At 43.5% G+C, this 25,639-nt stretch overlaps 1 protein-coding gene across 1 annotated transcript; it reads right to left on the bottom strand.

Annotated features, from left to right (window-relative positions):
* Positions 1-2,797: 2,797 nt before the first annotated feature.
* Positions 2,798-22,014, bottom strand: LRP11 (LDL receptor related protein 11; the record flags this gene model as incomplete). The annotated part of the gene is made up of 7 exons (XM_080342225.1): positions 2,798-2,952; positions 3,223-3,324; positions 9,088-9,300; positions 10,053-10,178; positions 12,254-12,395; positions 16,306-16,472; positions 21,504-22,014. 7 exons carry the CDS (start codon positions 22,012-22,014, stop codon positions 2,798-2,800), a joined length of 1,416 nt encoding a protein of 471 aa, XP_080198351.1.
* Between the last annotated feature and the right edge of the window lie 3,625 nt (positions 22,015-25,639).

Here is a 25,639-nt window from a genome sequence, read left to right as displayed (position 1 = left end):
AAATAGGTTTATTAGAGCTATTTTACATAAAGTAATCAAGACCGAGCAACTTGAAGAGCTATTTGTATACCATGGCAATATTCTCGCTGACTTGAAGTTACTGAAGTACAAAAGACGACGTACAAAAAGATGCATGCCTCATCTGCCTCTGTTTTTATTGGGACCCATGATGAATGTGACATCCTTGGACAGTCAAACAAGATAGACAGCACGGTGTCTGTATATATATATATAGGTATATATAACATGTACTGTACACATTTTACTGTTAACACATCTGAAGTTCACTCACACATATCAATTACTTGCTCTAATTCTATGAGCATTTTGCTGGGGTGGGGGCAGGTTGCCGAAGCTTTCAAGCTTTGCAGGGAGCTACGGGATAACCAGCAGGAATCCTACACTCCAGCATCCCAGGTAAAAGCTGCTGTGTGCTGCTCTCGCACAGCCTGGAGGGTGTCGAGCTGGGCATGGAACAGGCTGAACAAGCCCTGAGCTCTGAGGAGGGACAGCTCTGGGACTGCACACAACTGCTGCAGAGCACTGGTAAGTCCAAACTCATCTGCTGAGGACTTGATTTTTTAAATTTTAGCAGTTAGTAAGCGTGACTCTCTGTTAGCTGCACAGAAGTTTAAACTACAAATGAAAAAAAAAATACTTTGTTCCTCAAATCCCAAATTTCATTATAAAAGCTGGTGCTTAGTTAGTGATTGCTTTCAATTAACAAAGCAGACAAATTATTTAATGAAAATACTCCCAGTGCATCAGGTGGAATGTGTCCAGATGAGATGCACCCGTGGGTGCTGAGGGAGCTGACTGAGGTCATTGCTAGACCACTCTCCATCATCTTTGCCAAGTCCTGGGAAATGGGAGAGGTGCCTGAGGACTGGAGGAAAGCAAATGTCACTCCAGTCTTCAAAAAGGGCAAGAAGGAGGACCTGGGTAACTACAGACCAGTCAGCCTCACCTCCATCCCTGGGAAAGTGATGGAACAACTTATCCTTGGTGCCATCTCAAGGCATATCAAGGATAAGAGGGTCATTAGGGGCAGTCAATATGGCTTCACCAAGGGGAAGTCGTGCTTGACCAACCTCATTGACTTTTATGAGGACATAATGAGGTGGATGGATGATGGCAAAGCAGTGATGTGATCTACCTTGATTTCAGTAAGGCATTTGACGCAGTCTCTCACAGCATCCTTGCAGCTAAACTGAGGAAGTGCAGTCCGGATGATCAGGTAGTGAGGTGGACTGCGAACTGGCTGAAGGGAAGAAGCCAGAGAGTAGTAGTCAATGGTACGGAGTCCAGTTGGAGGCCTGTGTCTAGTGGAGTGCCTCAGGGGTCAGTACTGGGGCCAATATTATTCAATATATTCATTAATGATTTGGATGAGAGAATAGAGTGTACTATCAGCAAGTTTGCTGATGACACCAAGCTGGGAGGAGTGGCTGACACGCCAGAAGGCTGTGCTGCCATCCAGCGAGACCTGGACAGGCTAGAGAGTTGGGTGGGAAAAATTTAATGAAATATCACAAGGGCAAGTGTAGAGTCTGGCATCTGGGTAGGAACAACCCCAGGTTCCAGTGTAAGCTGGGGAATGACTTATTAGAGAGCAGCGTAGGGGAAAGGGACCTGGAGGGTCCTGGTGGACAGCAGGATGACCATGAGCCAGCACTGTGCCCCTGTGGCCAGGAAGGCCAATGGCATCCTGGGGTGTATTAGAAGGGGGGTGGTTAGTAGGTTGAGAGAGGTTCTCCTTCCCCTCTACTCTGCCCTGGTGAGACCACACCTGGAATATTGTGTCCAGTTCTGGGCCCCTCAGTTCAAGAAGGACAGGGAACCGCTGGAGAGAGTCCAGTGCAGGGCAACGAAGATGATTAAGGGAGTGGAGCAACTTCCTTATGAGGAAAGGCTGAGGGAGCTGGGTCTCTTTAGCTTGGAGGAGACTGAGCGGTGAGCTCATTAATATTTATAAATATGTAAAGGATGAGTGTCATGAGGATGGAGCCAGGCTCTTCTCTGTGACAACCAATGATAAGGGGCAATGGGTATAAATTGGAACACAGGAGGTTCCATTTAAATTTGAGAAGAAACTTCTCAGTGAGGGTGACAGAGCACTGGAACAGGCTGCCCTGGGAGGTTGTGGAGTCTTCTACTCTGGAGACATTCAAAACCCACCTGGACACATTCCTGTGTAACCTCATCTAGATGTTCCTGCTCTGGCAGGGGGATTGGACTAGATGATCTTTTGAGGTCCCTTCCAATCCCTAGCATTCTGTGACTCTGTGAAAGCACACCAATCAGTCAGTCTCTGCTGGGCAGTACAGTAACGTGTTGGCCTGCCGTGTCCTGGTCCCCAGAGCGAGGCACAGCGGTGGGTGGCAGCGCTGAGAAGGGGATGGTGGCACAAGCTCCCCTCTGCGCCCCAGCCAGGGATGCTGGGCCCTGGCTGATCCCATGCCCAGGCCCTGCGACACACTAGGTCCCAGCTGGGACCCTGACTGCCATGGGGAGGGCAAGGGCATCCCCTATCCAGTTTGGGGTGGCCCCACCTTGCAGCATCTTCCACACAAGGGCCAACTGGAGTTAGTCTCTGGAGCCTGAATGCTTCCTATGTTCTGAGCACAGGCATCTACCCACTTTTTTATTTTATCACCTAGGGGAAGAACACATTCCTTATATTGTAGGCTTCTTCTACACTTGAAACATAATTAAAGATTTTGGTCCTTTATTTATAGAGGCAGAGGTTCATGGACACAGGAGAAATGGGAGAAAATAACTGACCTAAGTCCAAGTTCTAGAGATACATCCCATTGATGAGGTAATCGGACTCTTCAGATGTAATAGGTCGAGCTTTTTTAAGCTTCTGTCTCACTAAACGCAGTCTGCAAGCAACCATGAGCAGCAGTAAAGCAGTGATGGCCAAGCCTAAGGCTAAGGGTAACACAGCACCTACAACAAGGTTAAGAGAAGTTACATTTTATTTAATACAGTCAGAAATCAGTAGAGAAAATCTGAAATATTTCTTAAAAAATACAGCTCGTCTATTACTTTGGTGCTAATATTTGGAGCAACTCATGCTGAGAAACTAAACTGTATGATCATAGAAGTTAGGAACAGTTCACAATATGGAAGTACATTATTCAGTTATTGACTGTAGTAGCTGGATCTATAGCACCTGACTGAAAAACTAACATAATTCCAAATAATGGTCAATCTTACCTGTTTCTGGGACTGGACGACCACCTCCAAGCTGATCTCTCTTTGGCACAATTATGCCATTCCCATTTTTATCATCTGTTCTTTTCCCTGAGGAACTATTATCTGCACAAAGTCAAGCAAGATAAATGAATATTGCAGTTCAGTGGCTCAGGAAGACTTACCTACAGATACTAGAATTAAACAATGTGAAAGCACTTACATTTAGAAAACAAACAAACAGTTAAAGAATTTCTAATTCCTATAGTATAACTTGAATTTTTTAAATAAAGTGAAACTAAATCTAAAATATAAATTCAATCTTGTATGGCAAACCACAATGCATCTCAACCAAACCCAAATGGATAATTTTCCACTGAAAAAACCATGGATATAAATTCTCTTTTACAAACTTCCATAATGGGGTATAGACCAATCTGAGCTAAAATATTACTAAAGCAGTTATATATAGGTGAAAATAAGGCTATTTCCAGTTATGTTGATCACCACCCTCGGAACTTGCAAAGCAGGAAACGCATAGGTTGGCTACACAAAATCTTTTTGCCCATTACCTGACACATACAGATGCAGAACTTAGGTATTTGGAAGACATAAAAATACACAGGGAAAGCATTTCAAAGAGGATGACTTGGAGTCACTTCAGCTTTGTGGAGTACAGGGGACACAGCAGAGCATTGCAACCGCACAAGAGGAGACAACACACAGTTTGCTGCTGGGAGTGCAGGCAGCTGCTGTTCTGCTTCACAGGAGCAAAGAGTAACTCCGCTGGGATTCCCTCATCTACCAACGCACCCTTGCAAAAATCAGAATTAATCCTATCTTTTTAAATCTAATGACTATGTTTGTTTTTTGCTGATAAACGTTGAAGGGTAGTTTGACTGTGCTGTGATATATTTGCTGTCAACCCTGAGAATTGTGACAATGCCAATGGAAACATACTGTGCGACAAGATCTGTAAATTATGAACGTGAAACAGAATTGGAATTGCATACAGTGGTGGGTGTTAAGGAAGTGTTTAAGTTAACTAGCTTGGAACGTGCACCACGTGCAGCTCCCACCCACCACAACCAGCTCTGAAGCGCTGCAGAATGCAGTGGCAGCAGTAAAGACACAGGACCATTCATTAAAGCTTAAACTGTTTCACCGATACTGGCATGAGGTGAGTGCTAATGTCCCCCCCACTCTAAGGCACAGCACAGGCTCCCAGGCTCTGGCTTTATTGCCCTGCCATTATGGTTAGGGGTGCAGAAACATCTTCACCTGTCAGGAAATGCCTTAGAATTCAGGCTCTTTAAGTTGTTCTGACATGTAAAAGGGACTTAAGGAAATCCTAATCATAAACTGTACTGGCTCTAAGGTCCCTGTACGGTATCAGAGCTGTGCAAAATAATCTGAATGTAATTGAGACCAATACCAGCACCTATTTTCTGCTTCTGTCTTCCCTAAGTGAAATTAAATGAATATTTGTCTTTATTTTGGAAATACCAAAAAGACACTGGCTCTTCTTAGAGCTGCTCTCACCTGTATGACAAGGCTAGATCTGAATGCCTGTTTTATAAATTTGGTTCCCTGCTATTTGAGTAACAGGAATCTTTAAGTCAACTGCTTGTAAAGACATCTGGCAAATGTATCTGAATATGGAGAGAAGTTTAGCAGGAAAATTTTGGAAGGGTAGAATAATAATAGCATCCTTTGAATAAAGCTTGTAGGTTTTTGTTAAGAGTTGTGGCTGTTTTTACAGGACTGGAGGGGCTCAACATCTTACCTGTTATCAACTACAAAACAGAGATTTCCCCAAACAGCTTTAGGAGCCTGACATAAAGCACATTACGTGTGTTTTGTTTTGTTTTCACTTTCTTTTCATTTTCTAGTCCATGACTAGGAAATTGCAATTTATAGCCCTTTCCATTTACCCTAAATTAGAGATATAGGCTATAGCTACTGCTGTTGATGCCTCCGCAGCAAAAACATGACTAAGGCTTGGGCACTCAGCCAAACATTGTAATCCCAGCCCTGGACAGCACTGCACAGCAGCTGCTGCTGGCAGCCTGGGGAGAGGCAGGGACCCTGTGCCAGGGGAATGCAAAGCTGTTAGGATGATTTATACACTTGAGTTGGCTGTGCTGGGCAGCGCAAATCTTCAGTCTGCTTGCAAATTCAACCCATCTGCATGACTGTGGTTGCTAGACTGGCTACCGCTGCTTAGAAGCCATCCCAGTGCTCACTCCAGTGTGCAACTATTTGCTATATTCATTTACACTGCTATATTTATTTGCTATTTATATTTATTTGCTATATTCATTTGCACTGCAACTATTTTCTATATTAATTTACACATGCAGCAGTGCAAGAACATGCAGCTGTGCTTGAGAGCCTCCTTGGAAAGGGACACCGATGCACTCTGGGGACAGCCATACAGAAATGCTGTGCTGGCCTTTGGAGGAGCTGCAGTCTGGGTTACTTCACTCTGGAGATATGTCTGCAAAGGGAAAGGACTCCTTTACTGACATCAGACACCTCTTCCTGCATCTGCTCTCAACTACGGAAGAAAATGTTTGGCCTTCCAGCTTGGGCAAAAGTAAACCATGAGTGTGTTGCAGAAGACTCCATGCCCCGAGTGCCCGAGGAGGTTATCTCTACCTTGGACATGGTGTTCCCCTGGCGTCACCCTGCTGTGGAGGAATCCCACTGGAAAGGCAGGGGTGCAGAGCAAGATGCACCCATTGTCAACAATAACTTCTGGGGTTTAGTGGTTTTAATTTTTTTCCTCTTTACTGTGACTAGATCCACTGCTAGGTCAGGTAGAAGTTTTGAACAGTCCTTACCTTGGATTTCCATATTTTTACATTTGCATACTCAAGCATAAATCCTTAAAACGCTTGTACCAAGTCAGAGCTAAACATGAGAGGCTACTGAGTAAAGAAAAGAAGTTAAGGAAAATTTGGAATGGAGAAACTATTGGAAAAAATGGATTCTGGGACAAATTTACCCTAGTATTACTCTCACAGGCATAAAGCTCATACTCTTGCTGTGAGGAACTATCTCACAGCCCAAAACATTACAGCTTAGCCCAGCTCCTTTTAAAATAGAGAAAGGATAAATATGGCTGTCCTTAACAAGGAGGTCCCTTTATAGACATCTTTACTGGGCTCTCAGAGATGAAAGCTTCTTACGGGGAAGTAAGTAGCAGAAGGGACCTGTTTTTATTGGTACTGTAATGACCACTGTACAAAAAAAACAGTAAAAAAGAAAACAAAGCAACTCCCCAGTCCTGCAACTTCTTGTGAAAAACTTCTGTTTTAAAAAAGTCAGCTAAAAGCTCCTGAATCAAGCATCATATCTAGCAGCCACCTAGAATATGCCACATGCTGTCTCTGGTAAGTAAATTACCCTTAAAATTAACACCTTCTCTTGCTCTGCCTTGCCGGCGCTGGATCTAAGAACATCATGTTTTCCTTCCTGGCTTGTATATCCATGATGATCTGCAAATGTCAACTAAGAAACAAAACAAATGTGGCACCAAACGGAGCGTTCTCAAGTAAAATGCTGGAACCTGTGCTGCTGCTGTAAGGCCATATGCCTTAATATATATCTTAAGTAGACAGCTTTTCACCATGTTGACGTTGAAATAATTAAATCTTGGTTTTGAAATTTATTGATAATAGTATATAAGGAGCCTGGACTCTTGCAAAGTCAACTCTAGGACAACAAGCAATGTTCTTGTCTTGGTCCAGCAAAGACCTTTACAGGGTGAGTCGGAAGCACACTGAGGCAGGTCCATCCCAGAACAGGATTCTGCCAGTGGAAATGGTGAACTTCTGAGGCTGCTGGCACGAGTTCTGTTCAGTGCTGCTCACCTCTCCTCAAAAATGCGTCTAGCAATTATTGCGCTCCTGAACACTTTTTCAAGTAGCCTTCATTGAGCTGCTCCCATGTTTCTGTGTCTCCCATTTTTGTAGCACCTAATTTTTAGATTTGGCCTGTAATCCCCTTGAGATGGCAGTGATGGAGAGAAATCTAATTAATGGATCTGGGTGGAATTTCAGGAATAGGCTAGGCACCTGTCTCCTCAACTCCATAAAGACAGTGGTGCTTGCCAGTGGGGCAGGAGTTGAATCTCTCTGGACCTTCGGGAATCGTCAGTGTACAGCATGTGACCTCTATGGAGTTCAAGTGTCTGCACGAGAAGACAGCAACGCAAGGCAGATTTTGGCAGCTGCCCTTTGGACTCAGGCACCTAGCACCTCTCCATACCCCATTGCATGCATCCTTTTCCAAACTGATCCGTAAGCGGTTTAAAAACTCACTAAGCTGTTTGCTGCTTGGGCTCCTGGATCAGCAAGAATGGGGTCCCTCTACAAGTCAATCCTTAAGTATCATTTAACTGAAATTAAGTTCTAATTGAGCCATATCAAAAGAGCAATATTAAAATCACAAGAATTAAAACCAGACATGGCCAGCTGGAAATCCTGCCTGCTTAAAAAGATTACACCACCTTCTGGTAATACACTGATCACTGAAGCCTCATTGCATTTTTTTAGTTTTATAGTAATTTTTTTCTTTTATTGTCTACCGCTGTGCAAAGACTACCTTGAGAGCAAAAACGGTGCAAATAGGTCACTGTGCAATGGGTAAACACAGAAAACTATACAAAAGTGCCATGCTCTTCCAATTATAACCCTCAATTACAGACTGCCAAAGTTGGTACTACCTCCATTCTGGTTTTACTTGTGGATGCACAAGTCAAATAGTTCTTGAGACGTGCTTAGCAGCTGACTTTACACTGGAGCCTACAATGCCCTTTGGCAAGCTGATGTTTGGTTTGGGTGGCCACGTATCAGATGTCACTCAGGACTATGTGACTGACAAAGTTTGGGGGCAAACTTCAAAATTTTAAGTCATTACTCCCTTTGGGGTCTCCACAGATGAAATACAAGCATTTGAAGAAACATCAAAGTGCCAGCCAGAGAAGTGCCCTTTAAAAGAGTCAGCAGCAGAGGGTACTGAGCATTCCTCTGTTGTAATGAGAAAATAAAGCTGTTTATAATTGGCTGCATCTTGGGCAGCAAGAATCAGTCTGAACTCTGAAGAAATAAAAGTGGAAGGTCTTGTACTCATTTTAGGCTCTGTGCATGCAGTTTTGCTTTCATTCAGTTTCCATTTCAGATCATTTTAATAAAACACCAAGAACCTTAAAAGACGTAACAGTTTCACTGCAGCTTCTGGAGTTTTACCAAGGCAAGGGCTGGTGACTCTGCCTGTAACATCACTACACGCTGGTAACAAGCAACCCCAGGTCCCCAGTACTATTCTGCACAGTGGCTGCAAGCCTGTTGTGAGACAAAGACTTCTCCATAGTGATAAAAGGTTTCTCCTGCCCTGGAGACACACTTCAGGAAAAAGAGTGCCCATAATAATCAAGCTATTACTTCCAGGGAAAGGAAAAAAAGAGTCATTGATTAGCACCAAGAGAGATGCAATTGCTCTCACCCAAGCTGTACAAGACTTTGTTATGTTCTTCTGAATGTACCCCCCTACAGATTTAAAGAGCCTTATACATCAGCTTACACAGCTGAACCTGTGGCAGAATCTGGATTTACTTCACTACATGTTTTGTTCCTTAAGACTGTATATTTTCCTAGCACTTCTACATTTTACCTTTCTTGTTGCACCTGGTAAGAACCAAACTTGACTTTATAAAGCAATACATAGTTGTAACTTCATTATTACAAGCTTCTTTTGCATTTTGTACACTTGCAAATTTTTACTCTTAGCCAGGCACCAAAAGACAACTTAATTAAATTTAAGATGCAAGACATTTCCTTCCTTGAGAAAGATTTACTGAAACTGGTTTGTTTCAATTCTTACCTGGCACAAATCCACTGATTTGTTTCTTTGGTCCCTGAGAAAGCGATTGGTTGGACATGTCTGCATCCACTGAAAGAAGTGGTTGATTTCTGGCAGTGGCTTTCAGGGTGTTTTCTGCAGAGAAGTTTTCATCCATGTTTTCTGTCCGTCCTACGGTCCTTTGCTGGGCAGCACCGAGGGCCGCGTGAGTCACCGTCTTCCGGCCTGGGCTGACTGTGTTAACGGAAACAAAAACCATAATTTTCACATAGAATTGAAGGGAATGAGAGTGTTCTGATGGAAGACCCTGTGACATGGGCCTTGAGGCAGGCTAAACAAGTTCATCAGTTCCAGACACATAATGAAATGTGAGTTCCAGATACACAGCAAATTAGCAATTGCTTGCTGTTAGTTCTTAAGCAAGAAGATACATGTGAACCCTAAAGTGAAATCAGCAACTGAAATATCAATGAAAGAGTGGTCAGCCATCGTGCCAATTCATCAGCTACTGATTTGTGTTCACTTAGCTGAGCATGGGCACATATTGGGGATGATTAATGAAAGTGAACAGAGCAACAGTGAATCAACTGGTTCCCATACATGTTAATGTTTCCAGTGTTTCAAATTCTTTCAAGGTGCATTACTGCACTTTGAAGCACATCTCTGATACGCCCTTTCACACCAAGACCAGGGTCCTTGTTTCCAGAAGCATCACGCAAGTAACAAACAGATCTTTTAAATATTGAAAACTCTAACACAAAATCTGTCATTTGGGCACCTTTAACAGTTTTGATACGCTGTGAAGAAAAGGGATTTAATTCCTGAGCATTTGCTGTATATGGAATTAAACCTTCTCATCTGCTATTTCCAATCAAAGTCTCTATGGTGGGCTCAAGCTGCTCATGGGGAGAAAGGCCACAGAAGTGGCATCATTTCCCCTTAGTTGTTCAGTCTGTGGTTATTTTCACAATCTACTCTGTACTTACAGTTCTGGCAGAAAGTTTCATCCGATCCATCAGGGCACTGTCTCACACCATCGCAAGCAAAGGTGATGTCAATGCAGCAGCCGTCATCGCAGATAAACTGGTAGCGAGAGCAAACTCCGACACAGGCTGTTGAGAAACGGTTCCAAAATTACCAAAAGAGAAATCCAAGCAGTAAATACTGAGTCAATGATGAAAATGTGCAGCACCAAGGAAAAAGCAACACCACGCTGTGTCAAGAAGGACGAGGAACAAGGCAGAAAGTTGCTGAAGAATGCCTGGCTCAGCTATCTGATGCTATATAGACACAGGAACTAATATAGCTAATAGCTGTTCCTGGAACCCTCATCACTATCCTGGCAATCTCTTTACTACAGGAATACTCAACCTGGAGGCTGTTGCACCTAAAATCTTGTGCAGCACCCTTACAGCACTTTAAACTCTCCTGGTCTAAGCTGAAAGGAGATCTTCCCAGACTTAAAAGACCCAGGACAGTCCTGAAAATAAATACATGAAATCTCCATGGCTGTAACTGCATTTCTCTGATACATAATTCCTACTACATACCCATTCTGTATTTCTGACAAGATGTTATTTTACATACACATATATGGACTATATGGGATCTTTCATGGCACGTTTTCTGCAACCTAATTAAAATCCCAAAAGAATGCTTGTCACTTATTTACATGAGCAATGTAAATCCAATACTGCACATGCCAGAACAGGGCTAAGCACGACGTCTCATAGGTGACCTCAATCAGAAAGAACTGATTGCTGTCTGCTTTAATATTTAGATTCCCCTGGAAATGGAGAGTGTGCCTGGACATATAATTTTGCAGACTCAAAGCTTTCCTGAAACCCATTTTGACCTTGTAATTATCAAGTGTTTACATCCATGCTTTTGTCTTTCCGGCAGCGGTGTAGTTCATTGCTTTGTAAAGCACTATCAAATTCAGTGTCTGGTTAATGTTCTAACAGCAAATTGACTTGCATAAGGAAGTCACAGCCTTTGGTTGTTACCCTGCTATGTACTGAAAAAGCTGCACAATGTCAAAGAAAGTCCGTCAGGAACACAGGCACCTATTTAAAATGCCTAAAATCATACTTAGAAAATGCACCTCCCAAATTTCAGCACTAATAGCACTGGTCTTGCATGCAGCAAGGCACCTTGGGCTGGTTTAAATACTGCAATAGCATTTGAATTGCAAAAGGACTTGGGGTGTTAGAAGAACAAAGGCAGCAAGTCCTCTACATGCTCCACCCAAAAGGTACCACAGATGCTCACAGCAACAAATAAATAAATCAGAAAACCTCTCTGGCTCCTTTAGCCGAACTAAATGTTAATGAATACAACTCTATCATCCATTATTGGAATACAGGCATCATTAAACAGACTCATAACTGTTTTCTTGTAATACCAATTTATTGCCACTGGGACCATGCTCTTGTGTAGAGATATTGCACTGGTGCAAAGCTTTTTTTTTCACTGGGTCAGCTGAACATAGTCGTGATGCTAGTTTAACTTTTACTTTGTGCCAGAGCAGCAGATCTCTTTTAGCAACTTGCTAGTTACAATATAATTAGAAATTATTACATTAATGAGTGCAGAATTGACAGCCACTGAAATCTACCTTACTTTCTATGTTTTATGCTTTTTATGTGCTCCTTGAGCTCAGAGTTTTAAAATGATGGGTCAATTCCAGTTTCAGTTTCCCCAGTAACACAGGGATTTGATAACAACCATTACACAAAAAAGCTGAAATGCATGAAAAAGAAACAATCCCATCTTTTATACTACAGATGCAGGTCAGTATTATTATTAGTTTGTGTGTCACGCCTAGTGTTAAACGCTTTTAACCGGGCCTTCCCTATAGCACAAGCCTTGTCACGTTCCATGCACTGTCTGGCTACACAATGAACTGTTACAGTGTGCCTGACACATATGGCAGTATTTAATTTTTCCAACCCTGCATGCTTATTAGAAATACAAGGCTGAACGTTTAAATGCTTGAAAGTATTGCTCTAACAAACATGCGACACTTTATCAGTTTGAAACAGCATATCAAAACTGAAAGAGATGTAATTATGTAATGAGTAAGGGCAAAATAATACACTAAAAATGGAGAATAAGATTTCTGACCCTTGCTCTGAAAATCACACCCCAGGTGTCACTCAGGTAATGGCTCTGGTCATTGTCTCACCTACTGCAGAATGAACCATGGGCAGAACGGTCACGGACACGTTGTCAGAGCTCTGCTGGCCTGCGGTGTCTGTCACAGTTAGCTGGAAAATATACCTGCCTTCCTGGATGTGAGAGAGTTTCAGTGTTCCTGGCTGTGGTACCTGATTAAAGAAACACAGCGGAAAAAAAATGGTATAAAGGATCCACCCATAAACTTCTAGGAACAGGGAGCTAATTTCTGTACAACACTTTTCACACAGGTTAAATACTTTCTTCAGTCTAGCCAGCCCAATCAAGCATGTGTATCAAGCCGCAACATTTTGTTCTTTTTTGTTTGCATCCGTTTGTAAAAATAAACATGCTTGACATTTACATACTGTTTTTCCTGGTACACTCTGTTACCTGGAGCTGTGGATCTTAGCACTGGAGAATAAATGGAACCATAAATTCAACTCAATTTTTCAGTAGTTAGAAATGTAATTTTAGAGGCTAGGCAGTAAAACTTTATGTCCTCTACTGATTTAGTCTTTAGACAATATACATATATTCACAGAAGTTACTTTTGCTACACATTGGTGTATGAAAAGGTGACTGATAGCCTTGCTTTATTAATAAGACTGCCCACCTCTGTCCAGTATGACATTTAATGTAATCACTTGCAACTTCTATAAATTGCCACACTGAATTTTTCTATGCCCCACACCGAATTTCCATGCCTTGCTCTGAACTGTAAGTTCATCTGGACTGAGTAACCTAAACATTAAGTTTCAGAAAGTCATATGAGAGACATAAACAATTTAAATTGTATTAGATCATTAAAAAATAGCAAATTTAAAACAGGTTCCAAACTGGTATTGCTAGTACAGTGGCCATTTAGGAATGTTTATATGAAATGACTATGGTATTTGTATCAAATGCTGAACTTTTTCTAGCCTTGTGACATCCTAGTCACAAATAACTCCAGCTGTCTGAGAATTCACTTACACATACTTCAGCAACTAAAAAGAAGCTTTACAGGTGTATTTGATACGTAGTGTGTTTTTACAAACGAAGCATACAGGGTTATCTTGATAAATAACTGAAAGGTACATGAAAAGCCTCTGTGACTATCTTTAATATTAAAACAAAAATTCATAAAGGCCTTTAGTTTTGCATATTTATATTTGGTTTTCATGCCTAAAAGAGAACAGGAATTTTCGATAGATATAATAATAGAGCCCCAGACCTAGCTTCATAGCAGGATGTACCGATAAATTCATTTTTCTCATCCAGTAAGTGAATTTCCTAACTGAAATTTCTTTCCTTTTCTATTTATCAAAAGGCATTCAGTTACCTGATCTTGCTGTTGATCACCTCCTGATGGAGGATAAGACACCTTAGAATTTTATTCTTTACTGAATTGGAGAAATAAATAATGCTCCAAAAACCACCTGCTGCTGTTCAACATGACTGCAGGGAGAGAAAATACGGTATTTAAAACTCATGAGCTGTGGGGTCCAACTCTCAGTGCAGACCCAAAGAAACACCTCTGACCTCTGAATGGAGCCGCTCCTCCTGGAGACATCGGTGCTTTCCCTTTTGTCTCTGTCCTCACCTGAAGAATGCCCAACTGTACCTGCTTTCTTACAAACTTTGGCTCAAACTAGACAGTAAATTTCCAGATAATCTGCATTTTAAAAGCCCCAGAATTTCCCACAGGTGTCACAGAGCTGCACATCTACAGCGTGTGGGTAGCAATCCAAGAAGCAAATTATCCAAGAAGAAACAGTCACAATTGGAAAGAAATTTCCACTGGCTTCCTTCTACAATACAATAAGATCTCTTTATAGCAGTTCTTCCCCCTCCTGCACATTCTATTTGTTCTTCGGGACGTAAGTGCAGTGCAACAGCTGCCTTTTATCTTATTTAAACACAGCCCCATTCTCCCTTGTAGCTATGGATTCATAGATAAGTTTTCTAAGAATAGATGACATGAAATCCAGTAACTTCAGGATAGCAACTAAAGGACTAAAGATAGCAAACGACGATTGTACGAATAATCACAATTATTAATTCAACTTCAAAAATTACGTGATCATGGATAATCATCAGAGAACATATCTGTGGGAGAAAACCCTGCCCATTTGAACACAATGGAAAAGTAGCTATCGAAAGATAAACCTGTGTCAAGATTGTTTTCATTTATCAAATACGAAGAAACCACCAAGATTCATGTTAATTTTGCAGATTTAAATAAATAAGACTGGTCTCTGTTTTACAGAGTGACTGAGTAAAAGTAAAAACACAAACTTTAAAATTTTAAATTAACTTCTGATTTTCTGTTACTCTATATTACTACATCACAGACAAATTCAAATGATATTTCATCTATTTACTGAAAATAATGCTGCAAAGAGTCAAGGTAATAACTCTTGATAATAAAATGTTTGTTTTATCCAGATAATATCTAGCAACTACTCTTAAAGCTTCATTCAGGCATTTTCTGTGTATTATACTGTTTGCACTCCTTATGAAAGCCTTTTGACTTTTTAATTTTCAAGTCAACAAAATAATAAATGAAGATACAATGACAGTGGTCTTTGACATAGTTTAAAACTGCAATACAGCCTCAAGTAACTCAGAACAGGCTGACCCTTCCACAGATGTGGATCTTGCAGCAGAAGATAAAATTTGCAAAAGTACGTAGCACTGGCTTAACTAATACTTTTGAATGCCCCTGCTGTGTTTTCTGCAGAGTATGGTTATAAAAAAACTACTTGTGGACAAATTCCAGTAACTATTCACCAGACAAACCCAACTGTCTTCTTAGGGTTCATCCAGCAGCATGTTTCCTAGCCATGGTATTGTGATTTTCAATTACCTACACGTTACCTACACTGCCCCCCAGGAGACAAAGGAATAGCCAATTGCTCCGTTGAGTTTTGCATGGATGACAATTTTAGGTTTCAATCCATTTGGCTAGCTCTTTGTGTTAGGCAAAACTCTGGTTTGCTCCATCATTACAAACCTCGAGTAAGTTCACTGATACTGGTAGTTTGTCCATCTCGTCTTTGATGTTACTGGGCTCAGCAGACACAAGCAGCAACTGTCAGGTATTGCTCATGGTGGCACCGGCACACATGGCGTCTTGGGTTTTGCACTGTTCCCGCTGCTCATCCTGTCCTGTTTAAGCTCTTCCTATCCATCAACAGCATCTCAGCAACAGCAAGGTCTGTGGTCCACCCATTCTCCCCTCTACCTGTCCCTCCTGCTTTAGGTGGAGTCCCTGCTGAGCCCTGAATATTGTGGGCTATGAACAGACTGTAGTAGATTCTATGGGTTTGAGACATTTTTCCTTCCTTTCCCTGCTGCTTCCAGAGCATTCACAAAGAATGGCAAGATAGCGAATCCCTCTCTTGACAGTTAGTTGAAACTAAGTTGCACAGATTCACAGAAATTGTACAGATTAAATAAAAGAGTATATGAAAATATCTCATAAGCTCTACATCACAAATTTCTTTGCAGCTTCTCCATAAGCATTGACAGAAGACTGTTGGTGAAAATATCTTATTGTTTTTAGCAGCAGAACTACTAAGGTGTCTTTAACCTGGATCACAGAAGCCAAAAACCAAGTGCCATGAGCACAAAGAATGGCAAAAGAGAGCAGAGCTGAAATACAGTAGAGGATTTGTGTCTATGTGTTTGCTACTGGCTGTCTCATGCCACCTGGGATACAGATGAACTGTATAAAACACTAGAAATAATCACTGGAACAACCTCCCCAGTGACACGGTATGTTCCCCGTCACCAGAGGTTTTCAAAATGTGACTGGACAGGGCACTAGATAATCTCACCTAGGCGCCCTGACACACAAAAGGTTGGGCGAGATGATCTTTCGAGATCCCTTCCAACCTGGGCTGCTCTGCGGCTCTATGAAATAAATGCTCAGGCTGTACAGTCATCCTAATTTTGGCACCTGGTAGCTGCATCCATTTGAATACATTTAATATTCTTAGCTCTATATTTAAAACTGTGCTCTCATGAACACGAGAATCTGCAAGTGACCGGCTAAGTGTAAGGTTGCATGCGTACCTTCATTTCCACCGCCGAGTCACCTTGCAGCAGTGTCCACTCGTACTGCACGATGCCGTGGTCATCTGAGCTTTCTCGGCCGTCCAAAAGCACCCAGTCCACAGGTGATTGCAGCACAATATCTTGTCCTGCCTTGCACTGTGGAAGTTTGTCGAATTCTTCTTCTTCTCCAAAAAAAAAAAAGAGAAACTTAGTTATTTTATCAGGGGAAGCTGAGTGATTATTTATATAAAACATATTCTTTCTTGGTTAAGGCATTGTTTCAGCGCTGTGCACCTTCCTGAAAGACAGGACATGTTCATCTGTGCACATTTTGTTACTCAAAGTAGTACCTACTTGAATTTTAGTTACCTGTTCCATATTGAGGGACTTCTTCAGAAAGTAACAGCTACATTAGAAATACATGGCATAGAAAATCTCTCTATGTACATGGATGTTTCTCTAGTACAACAGAATTGTTAGCAGCAGTGTGTTTTTTTAATCTGAAATAAGGAAAATGGATTGAAATATGAATTGCATACATATTCAGATGGCAGTTACTGCACACCTTTTATAGGCCTCTGCATAACTTCATCATAGTCTTTTAAGTCTCTTTTTATAATACATCATTACAGGAGTGAAATATTTAACATGAGCTGGCATCCTGGTGAAGCACTGCACAATAATCTAATGATTGAAAATAATCAGAAATGACTGCTGATTTTAAGTGTCTAATTTAAGACATTCACAGCTTGATTTTCAGACTATCTAGGATTTGTAGCATTTTGCTATATTCAAAGCACAATCCCTTTTTATAAAATTGTGAGTACTAAGTACCTTTGCCAATCTAGCCACAAGTTTTTCAGGCTAGACTAACAAAACCCATGGTGTGTTCAGTGACATGGCCTGAGAGAAGCCGCTTAAACCATTTGCTCTGCAACCTTCAGGCAGCACAGGGAAGAGAGATGGGTAAAATCTGGCTCCCCAAGTCAGCATTTGACAACTTCAGATACAAGATCGTACCTTTCCACAGTTTCCTGCCCAAGTTTAACTCCTCCTCTGGGCATGGGATGTTCCCAGCACTCTGAAGTGCCAGGGTGCTTTCTGCTCTTGAGCCTGCACAGGTGCAATACCCTGTGAGGGATATTAATGTCAAGCTCAGGAAAGCATCTACTGAACACCAGGCAGAGCTGTGCAAGTAAAGAAAAGGTGCTTCCTCATCAGGGTAGGTTTTCTCCCTTGCACGTCCTCTCCAGTTTCAAGAACTTGCTCAAAGGTACAGAGCTCATCAGAACAGTGGGACCAAATCACCAAACTTTTTCTTTCTTGTTTTTCTCAGAAGTAGGCCAGGCATAGTAAATTTCAAGGCAAATGCCTTAAGTTAGGAAAACTTACAAATAACCAAAAACTGGCTCTAATAATAGAAAATATGAAACAATTCTTGCTCATCCACCTGGCACAAGACGCTTTGCCTGATTTGTACACACTTGGTTCTCAAACCCAACTATGTTTTAAAAAGCATCACTTAGGTGCAAAAACCATACTCATTGTTAATAAACACCATCATTATGGTGGCAGGGCAACTTTTATTTGGTATATATGAATTACATGAAGTCTTCACATGATAATTTACTTTACCGATCACTGTCAAAAGAGACTGACCTGGGTCTGAAACAGCACAGTTCATTCTTCCTCTTGTACCCAGGAGAGAGTTTTCATGTAATCTGTCTGGCTTACATCACTAAATCAATGTCCTGCAGATGCAGAGCAAAGCCCCATTTCCCCTGGGCCCTCAATATGGGCTTAAATAAGGGTATTCTGATTTTATACTCCAGCAGCCTGAGTTGCAATGGCAGGACCATTTCATGCTGAGGCAGGTCACAGAAATTCATGCCAGCTCTTTGCTGGCCTCTGGTCCCAAAGGATAGGGGCACCATGCTTGTGCTTCTTAATCCACCAGAACCAGAAGATCTTCAGAAAGATAAATGGCAAATCAGCCTGTCTTTTGCTCTAGCAAAGAAAAAACTGGCCTGAGAAAGACATCTGGAATGGAAGGAGACTGCCTATTGAGCCGAAGACTTTTTCCACAGTGAAATTTTAAGCAATTGAATACATTATCTTTAGCAAGCGAAACACCTCCAAATCCAGGGAATACATGTTTTTTAAAAAAGCAAGGAGGCATACTCAGGAGCCACTTACAGCCACCCCTCACAGGAGCAAAGGACTAACAGCCAAGTTAGCAGAAAAATCAGGCTCAGAAAGCATATTTCAACTTCTTTTTCTAACTTTTATTTAGGTTGAACATAAAAAAGCAATATGAAGCTGATACCACAGAACAATGCTATGAGATGCAGGAGCTGGCTACTTTCTAGAAGAGTGGCTGCAACTTTATGAGCATCACTTTTTTCTTAGAGGTGGAACACAACAGGTTTAATTTATTCTGCTTTCTCCATCCTTTATACAGACTGACAGCCAATAATGAAGCTGCCAGCTAGTTTTCTGAATGAAGGCTTTGTTATAAAAGGTTCTTTCACTGCTGATCCCTGAATGTCATTGATGCTAGTTTACCTTCATTTTGAACCCTCTCATTGCTCACCACTACTGAGTAGTGGTGTCAGACATTTCTGGTGAGTCACTCAAGTCCTCTTTCTGCATCAAAAAATCAAAAATTTGCCCAAAAAGGCAAAATCAATTGCCTCATCTTTCAACATTGGCATACAGGGTTGCATTGTTAACACTAATTGCCTGCAAGTGCAAAGTAAATCCACAGCCAAACCAGAACAAATGGGGTGTAAAGCGAAGCACTCAGATTTACACTGAAATGTTCAGTCTCAAAAATTCATCCAACCACTGATTGTCCTGGAAGTACACAGAGATACGCTTGATCTGAAGAATACAACCCTGTTATTAATTGCTCCTGGAATTAAATAAGCTATTGGTTTTGGTTTACTGAAGATCCTTAACATAAATGAAACCACAACACCCCAGACATCACTGTATAGTAATATTTAGAAATATTTTTGAATTATGACGACACCATGTTTATGCATAAGTGTTGGCTTGGGATTATTGAAAACAGTGGAAGATTTAACACCACAGTACTCTGGAAAAAAAAAAAAAAAAGGAAAAAAAGGAAAAGAAAAAGAAAAAAAGAATAGGCAAAATGTGATCCCCCCATGAAAGAAAATCTTGAATAGCTCTTTCTTAAATTTCCTAAATTCAGTCATGGGGTGACATAAGTGAAAAGAGATGTAACTTAACTGTTGTGTGATGATGCACTGTTGTCCAGACTAATTTTTCCACATAATTAAAAAATGCAGTGGTAACATCAGACAGCAAAACAATTCAGTCTTACTTTTCTCTCTCCTGGTCTATGTCATGGCTGACAGATGTTTGAATAAAAGTTCATTCTCCTTTGTGACTCTGGTTCAGCTCCACTGTAATTGCATTAGGAAGTCATAATCCCGTTTCTAATAGCACACAGACTTCTAAATAAACCCAACAGAACACAGAGCAATTTGCAGATTAGGAACTGAAGTTGCCTTGCAAGGCAAGTGCTGATAAAAGCTGCCAAAAAGGCAAGCCATTCAATAATTCCAAAATTGAAGAATGCAAGGAATTCAAGAAATTCAAGATTCCTAATAGGTAATCATTTGAACAACATGATTATTTGTAACATGCCACACATTACTGCATTAGTGTCAGGTTTTAACAGTATTAAGGCAGTTCAAATTTATGAGATACTTTCAAAGGTTTTCAAAGAAGCCTAGTTCTCTGTGACTTAGATGCAAAACCTAGTCTTAAGCCTTTGCAAGTGCATACAGGGTTATAAACTTAATTACCCAGAATTACTGTGGATCTAATACTTCTCCTATTGAAAATGTCAAAATGATACCACAGGTTTTTCTGGTATCATAGGATCATTTTTACTGCCACAAGTTCCTCCCTATAGCTCTCTAGTTTACCTGCCTATGCATTTTACAAAAAATATTTCAGCATTGTAACTCCTGTAAAAACTGAGCCCCTGTTCCTGCTTCTCTCCAGGGGATTCCCATTGGCATTCTCATAAAACACACAGGACTGGATGATCAAGCAGTAGTAGCAGGTGCCACCTGGACACACTGCTTTCATTTACACCACCACTAGGTTTTCTTCATGTTGCATGCAGTGACTACTTTAATTTGAGATATATCTCTGAAGAAGATGAAGAAGAGGACACTTAAGAAAGTACTGCCAACAGAAGGTAATGAAATTAAGACAAAGTGAATTAAGATGCAACCGTTCCACAACAGGAGGTGGGCAAGTGTGAGTAAGTTCTTTGGATCAGACACTAGGAAACAGACTCCAAATTTAGAAATCAAGATTTGTTTTCATCTACAGCTGCTTGCTCTGGGTTGTGTTATTCTTAAACACGCTTCAGAGCTGAACAAACTGGTGCTTTTGATGTGGCCCAGACTCCAGAGGTGGTTACATGGAGACTCCATGCTGCTTCTGGACTACCAGTGAAGTATCCTTCTCTTCTTCAGTCTAACTCTCAAGTTCTCAAGCAGGAAAAATTCTAAATTAAGTGAATGCAAAACTCGTTTAGGTGATGACATTTGGACAGCACCACCAAGAAGAAGGGTATGTGCCTGCTCTCAAGCCACTGCACCAGTCCCGGCGTCGCTGTCACCACTGGTTCACACTTTCCAGGGCCCGCAGTCCCCTGAGAAACCTGATCCGTGCAGCCGGACCGCTGTGGTGCCCGCGGGGGTGTGGGGCCCGTAGACATGCTCACCCCACGGCCGGCCCGCAGCTACGGCCGTGCCGGCGCGGCCGCGCACGGGGTTTCTGCAGAGGCGTTTGGGACGGGTTTTTCCAAACCCGCAGTCCCCGCACCCCCGGGCACGGCTGGGCCGCCTCTCTCGGCTCAGGGGGTCCCTCTGCAAGGCCCGGCGCTCCTCGTTGCCCCCTCACGACAGGGGCGCGGATTCCCGGCGCCGGAGCGCCGCAGGGACGGTTCCCGTCCTCGGCAGCTCCCCACGGCGCGGCAGATGGCGGCGGCGCCGCTGCGAGCGGACCCGGCCGCCAGCCCTGCCCGCCCCCGCGCCGGGACCCGCTGCCGCCATTTCCCTCCCGCCGTGGGGCCGCCGCTGCCCGGGCACGACGCGGCCCGGTCCTCCCCGCGCGAAGCCATCTTGGGCCGGGCCCCGCGCCCCGACGGCCGCGGTGGCACTTACCCGGCGGCGGGGCGAGGCCGGCGGGCCGGCGGCTGTAGGTGCTGTAGCCGCGGTGCGGGGCGAAGCGGCAGACGGGGCGGCCGCGGTGCGTGCAGTTGAAGAGGTAGCAGCCCAGCTCCGCCGCCGCCGGCCCCCGCGGCCGGGCGGGCTCCTGCACCACGGCCAGCGTGCAGCGCGGCTCGGCGCAGCAGGCGTCCAGGCACTGCCGCCAGCCCGCCACGGCGCCGGGGGCCCGCAGGAATGTGGCGCCGGCCGCGATGGAGTCCTTGGTGCGGATGATGGAGTCGGGCCTGGCGGAGAAGCTGGTGCTGCCGCCGCACCGCTCCCCGCCGCCGTCCGCCGCCGGCGGTCCCGGCTCCTCCTGCTGCAGCTGCCGGCGAAACTCCTCCAGCAGCGACTCCATGCCCGAGATCTGCGAGCGCAGGTCGGCCAGCGGCGCCGCGCACTGCCCGCCTGGCAGCACGGCCCGCCCGCCCAGTGCCGCCAGCAGCACCAGCACCAGCGCCGCCATGGCCCCAGGCGGCGGCGGCGGCGGCGGCGGCGGCGGCGGCGGCGGCGGCGGCGGCGGCGCGCAGGCGGGAGCGGCGGGAGCGGCTCCCCCCGCCGGCACCCGCGAGCGCGGCGCGGGGAGGCGCAGCCCCGCCCGGCTGCACGAGGCGCTCAGCACCCGCCGCCCTGAACAGCTCCGCTGGGCGGGGCCGCTATGGCCCCGCCCCTCTCTGCCCCCGCCCCCTCTGCCCCCGCCCCTCTCTGGCCCCGCCCCTCCACGCGGGCCGCCCCGCCCGGCCACGGCCCCCCGGTAACGGTGGCAGGGGGCGGCCCTCGCTCTTTATCATTATGGCGGAGTATTTCGAGTACCCTTCCTGGTTTTTGGGTTGTTTTAGGCCATGTTCCTAGCATATCTCAGAATTGCTTCTAAGACAAATCTGGTTTAATATTCGGCCGTCATGGGTCTTTAGGTGTTGCCCAGGATACGCATGTGCAACTGAGGTTCAGATTGTGATTTTTCTTCCTTCTCCCTCAAATCACAGGACTATAGTTCAGTGATTCTTTGAAGCGAGTTGGCCCGTCAGCAGCGCAGCTCGTGAAGATTGCTTTTCTCTGGCTATGTGGTCTGTTGGTTCTCTAAATTTCTAGAAATTATATTTTTTTGAGACTTTCAATTTCTTATCAAATTTAGATGAAACCAGTCAATGCATTCAAAGGTTATAGGAAAAGGGGGCAGCCAGCCAGCCAGAAAGATGATATAATCTTCATTTACTTTGAAAATAAGGCTAAAATGCCATGATTTTATTTTTTAGGAATTTTTTGAGGTGCTCAGTCATAGCAGAGGTACTGACTGTGAAGTGCTGATTTGCCAGCAGTGACACTGGTTTGCTACTGCTCTGCCACTGTACCTGCTGATACTAGCTGTTCTGCCAGAATGCGTCCCGTAAGTAAAACATACCATCACTGTGATGGCTGAAGTGGGCAGAGGGAGAAAATGCACCAGGTCACGACTTCCTCACAGACATGAAAGTCTTGGGACTCCTCTGCTTGAGCAGGAGCTCCCAGTTCTGGATCAGCAGACAGTCAGTGTTGATTAGCAGGACCCCATTTACAGGGCATAGAGGGTTGCTCATGCCACCACCCTCAGTGTACCCAGTTCTACTAGAAAGGTGGCTCCTGGATGTCAGCGGTGGTCATGGCACCTCTGGAGAGGCAGGTGGCTTTTTGCAGAAACTATAGTCATAAAATCATAGAATGTCCAGAGTTGGAAGGGACCCACAAGGATCACCGAGTCCAACTCCTGTCCCTGCATATGACAAGCCCAAAATTCACACCATGAGTCTGAGCAACAGTGTCCCTGGCAGCCAAGAGGGCCACCCATGTCCTGGGTGCATCCAGCACAGCATGGCCAGCCGGGCGAGGGAGGTGATTGTCCCGCTCTGCTCTGCACTGGTGCAGCCTCACCTGGAGCACTGGGTGCAGTTCTGGGCACCACAGGATAAAAAGGATATAAAGCTACTGGAGAGTGTCTAGAAGAGGGCAACGAAGTTGGTGAAGGGTTTGGAGAGGAAGGCGTATGAGGAGCAGCTAAAGTCACTTGGTTTGTTCAGCCTGGAGAAGACTGAAGGGAGACCTGAACGTGGTCTATGGCTTCCTCACAAGGGAAAGAGGAAGGGCAGGCATTAAACTCTTCTCTTTAGCCACCAACAACAGAACCTGAGGGAATGTTAGGAAGATGTGCTAGCGGAGGTTTAGGTTGGACATTAGGAAAAGGTTCTTCACCCAGAGGGTGGTGGAGCACAGGAACAGGCTCCCCAGGGAGGTGTCACGGCCCCAAGCCTGACAGTGTTCAAGAAGTGATTGCACAACCACTCAGAGAATTTTTGACTTTCTGTCACTTTATAATGAGGAAGCCGTGGTTGGAAGGTGTCCCCAAGGAGAGTAGACTCTTTTTCTAGCAGATGGGCATTGAAGAGGTAAAGAAGGCTGAAGAGAGGGAACTGTACTGCTGGTTTGCTGCGGAGGCACTCTAGCCCATTTGATGGTTAACTGCCAATGCGTTTTCCGGAGCTGGGATAAGGATGCCATACTTACCTTTGTGCTTGGAAATTTTGAGACCCCCCCCAGATTAGCTTCTTGAGCAAGAATGTGTAAGTGCAGCAATTTTTTGTTTTGTTTTTGGTTTTGTTTTGGTATTGATGCTGGAGCAGAACTTGTTTTGTTGCCTAATTTTCTTGGCTCAGTATGCATACCTCATGTTACTTTGGCCTTGTGAGAAAGATGACATTTGTAGTTATGCTGAGCTTTCTTCAGAAGGTGGCAGCAGCTTATTACTTATATAAAATAGAGTGCTTCTAGATGTTAATGTCTGCCCAAGTGTAAATAAATACTTAATTTCACAATTCTTTACTGGTTCATTGTCATGAGTGCCTGAGATTTGTGTTAGGTTGTGGAGCTGCAAATCCGAATTAGTATTTAATTTGTAGTAATACTCAAGATATTTTATTCCTGCCTATCACTGAAGTTAAATTTTGGGATGATTTGATTTTTCCAGCAGAAGGCATTAGAGATTCATAAAGACATTTATCAGGCTTTAGTTCTTTTTCCCCTTTTCAAAGGATACATGCATGTACCACAGTTTATTGTCCAAAATGTGCTCTTCATAAGACATGGGACAGACAAAGAGATGGCTAGCTTTCTTTTCCAAAAGTAGTGATTAGACAACGTGTATATTCTTTACATCTGAACAATACCTGGCAGAGCAATACAGGGATTCGGAACTCATGAATATTCATGTTTCTTACCATCTGTTGATCAGTTTCAATCTCTATTCATATTCAAAATCCATAGATCACTGAAACTATGAGAGTAAGATATGAGTGCATCTGCTTTTTTTCTGCCTTACGAGATATTTTTTCTGAAGTAAGAGACGAACAGGGATTAAAAAAAAACACAGGACAGAAAGGTAATGGGGTAGGATAAAAAGAAATTGAGAAGGTAAAAAGGGAGCAGGAAGAAAAGGCAAAGTTACCCCATCTGAAGTGCTTCCCTATGGACTCGTGTTTTCTTTTTTTTTTGTTGGAATATGTGCTCAGAAAAAAGAAATATTTCTTCCTTTTCAGTTGATGTCTTCCAGATTCTCTGCAAACAGTAAACACATAATGCAAATGTTATCTACAGAAAATGTGTCATCGGCATGATGCTGTCATTAGATGCATTTTCTCTGCTCTAGCTAGCTTGTGAGAATCTGTCGAGTAAACATCCATGATAGATACAAATCAGCTCAGATGCTGGAGTGGACCATTGATTGACAGCTGAGTGGGAGCAATTTGCTCATGAATGAACTGAAGTGATAACCTTTTCTTTGCAGCTGGAAGATTCAGGTTTCTGACTGTGAGGGTGAGAGCTGAGGCGTTCAGCAGAAATTACAGAGGGTAGGGTGGTAAATGTTAGCACTGGGAGCAGAGGAATTACAGGTATATAACTCAGCTTTTGTGTGTTGTCGTTTTTTAATATTTCACATCCCTCCCAAGCAAAATTATGTAATGCTAAGGTACCAGTGTTATGAAAAGAGCAGGAGGTATCATTTTTCACACTCCTAAATTAAAAACATAATGTAATAATGAAAATGTTTCATATTATATTGA

The sequence above is a fragment of the Nesoenas mayeri genome, assembly GCF_963082525.1.
Source record: "Nesoenas mayeri genome assembly, chromosome: 3".
Lineage (NCBI taxonomy): Eukaryota > Metazoa > Chordata > Aves > Columbiformes > Columbidae > Nesoenas > Nesoenas mayeri.
The sequence above is the reverse complement of the archived record's forward strand: the minus strand, read 5'-3'. Positions and strand labels throughout refer to the sequence as shown.